The 2,292-nt window shown below is 28.8% G+C and overlaps 1 protein-coding gene across 1 annotated transcript; it reads left to right on the top strand.

Moving 5' to 3' along the window:
* Positions 1 to 658: 658 nt before the first annotated feature.
* Positions 659 to 1,529, top strand: Phum_PHUM454310 (uncharacterized protein; the record flags this gene model as incomplete). Its single annotated transcript, XM_002429826.1, has 2 exons — positions 659 to 917; positions 1,492 to 1,529. 2 exons carry the CDS (start codon positions 659 to 661, stop codon positions 1,527 to 1,529), a joined length of 297 nt encoding a protein of 98 aa, XP_002429871.1.
* Positions 1,530 to 2,292: the final 763 nt, after the last annotated feature.

Genomic DNA, 2,292 nt, shown 5'->3' with positions numbered 1-2,292 from the left:
GAAAAATAATTCAATATTAAAATGATAATAATAATAATGATAATAATTATGATGATTTTCTTTCTTTTCTTAAGACGAATCAGAAAAAAAAAAAATTATATAAATATATATATATATGTAAGGTTACAATTTTTATTCCGGTTGATTTCAAAAATTGAATTTTTTTTTTTTTTTTAATTAGAGAGAGAGAGAGAGGGGGGGGGTAATGTAATAATAAAAGAGAGAGAGAGAGAAAGAAGAAAATGTTTTAAAAAAGAGGAAAAAGAAATTTTTTTTTTTAATAAAATAAATGAAAATTAAGTTAAAATCGGGAGGAAAAGGTGCGGATTCAAGGATGATTGAGGAAGAGGGGAAAGGGATCGTAACGGGTTGTGCGTTGGCGGCTGACGGCATCGTGTGTGCCACTCAGTAGCTTTTGAAGGGTTGCCCTTAACGGGTCATAAGTTCGTTCGTTACCTTTTTTTATATATAATTTTATGTCTTCGTTAACAAGTGTCATTTACAGTCAAAATTATTTCCGGGACATGAATAGGTTTTGTTTCCTTTGTTTTCTTTTCAAAAAAAAAAAAAAGTTTATTTAATAAATAATAATAATAATATTTGAACGAATTTGTTTTGTTTTTTTTAGAAAGTATTTAGGCCCTACGACGAAGAAAAAATGGATACCATCGACTTGAGAAGATCGCCTGTTAATAATACCGAAGATAGATTACAATTATCACAAAATGAATTTGATGTTAATCAAGACGATGGTGAACGACGACCGGAAGTACCGACAAGTCAAAAACTTAAAATACCGGAAGATAATAATGAAAATGATAAATGCGGTTGGTGTTTTTTTCGACCGGATTTCCTTCAAAGGTTTAGAACCCCCAAATGGGTACTTTTTTGGCTGTGCTGGGCTTCGGCCATGCAGGGTAAGTTTTTTTTTTTAAACACAATTATAAAAAGTTTAATAAAGAGTCATTTTGACCTTTAACCTCGTATTAAAAACGTCTCTATAGGGTCATATTAGTTAATGTCTAAAAAATCGTAAACAGGTCATTTTTTCTTTTTTTTTTTATTTATTTTTTTACTAACAAACATTTTATCAAAATAATTCATACATTAATAATAAATATATTTTTTTTCATTCTGACAATAACAAACAAACAAACAAACAAACAAAACAACGTCGTAAAACAAAAAAAAATTGTTATTTGTTTAATAATGAAATAAAATTTATAAATAGGGTTTTTTAATTTATTCGTAAAAGTTATGTAAGTAGATAAGTATTATTATTATTATTATTATTATTACGTTAACTTATTCAATGTTAATGCTCCGTACGAAACAAACAAACAAACGAACAAACAACGTAAAAAGAAAGAAAAGAACAGACACGAGAACTTTTTTTTTGTTAAAAATATCTATTGAATGAAACCACAGGAGGAGGAGGAGGAGACAGGAGAAGGGAAACTAAACTAAATTTTTTTTTTTTTTGTTTCTTAGGAGGGGCTGCTCCTCATTCATTTTTAATTCGTATCTAATTGTTAAGAGAGTTTGTTTGTCGGATTTTTTGGGGGGCTCCTTTTATTCAAATTATTAAACTTAAAAAAAATTAATTTCGATTTTTCCTTCAATCGCATACACGCGGCATCGATCGATTAACTTTTTACGTAGAAAAAAAAACGTTTTCGTTATTATCATTATCATTATTATTACTATTATTATTATTATTATTATCGTTTCGTATTGAAAAAAAAAAAAACGCGTGGGACGTCAATTAATTTTAATGTATTTTGATTTAAAATGATACATACACGTACGTAGTGAGTTTATTATGTATGCCCTTGAACTTAACCGGTTGTGTTGTAAAAATCTCTCTCTGTCTCTCTCTCTTTAGAGTACTCGGGGTCACCAAATTAAAAAAGAAAAAAATTTAGGGTGAACGACCCCTTCCCTTCCCCCACCCTCTCTCCCCTTCCAAAACAAACACGCGTGAAATTTTCTTTTTGTTTTTACATTTGAAAAATAAAAAGAAATCTTGTTAAATTATATACACACAATTACATTATGCAAAACCGGAAGTTGTTGTTGTTGTTTTTGTACGATTGTCTAAAATTTAAAATTGTCCGCCTCCTACTCCTCCTCCACTTCCTCCTCCATTTTCCTTTTTATAAGAAAAAATCAAAAGTTGAGAAAAATAATATCGTTGAATATTGTCATCAAACGTAAACTTTTTCAATATGGAAAAAAAAAAAAAGGCGAAATGTTTACTTTCTTCTTTTTAGAGGGTTGAAAAAAAGAAAA

Source organism: Pediculus humanus, genomic scaffold (assembly GCF_000006295.1).
Source record: "Pediculus humanus corporis 1103172108228 genomic scaffold, whole genome shotgun sequence".
Lineage (NCBI taxonomy): Eukaryota > Metazoa > Arthropoda > Insecta > Psocodea > Pediculidae > Pediculus > Pediculus humanus.
The sequence above is the reverse complement of the archived record's forward strand: the minus strand, read 5'-3'. Positions and strand labels throughout refer to the sequence as shown.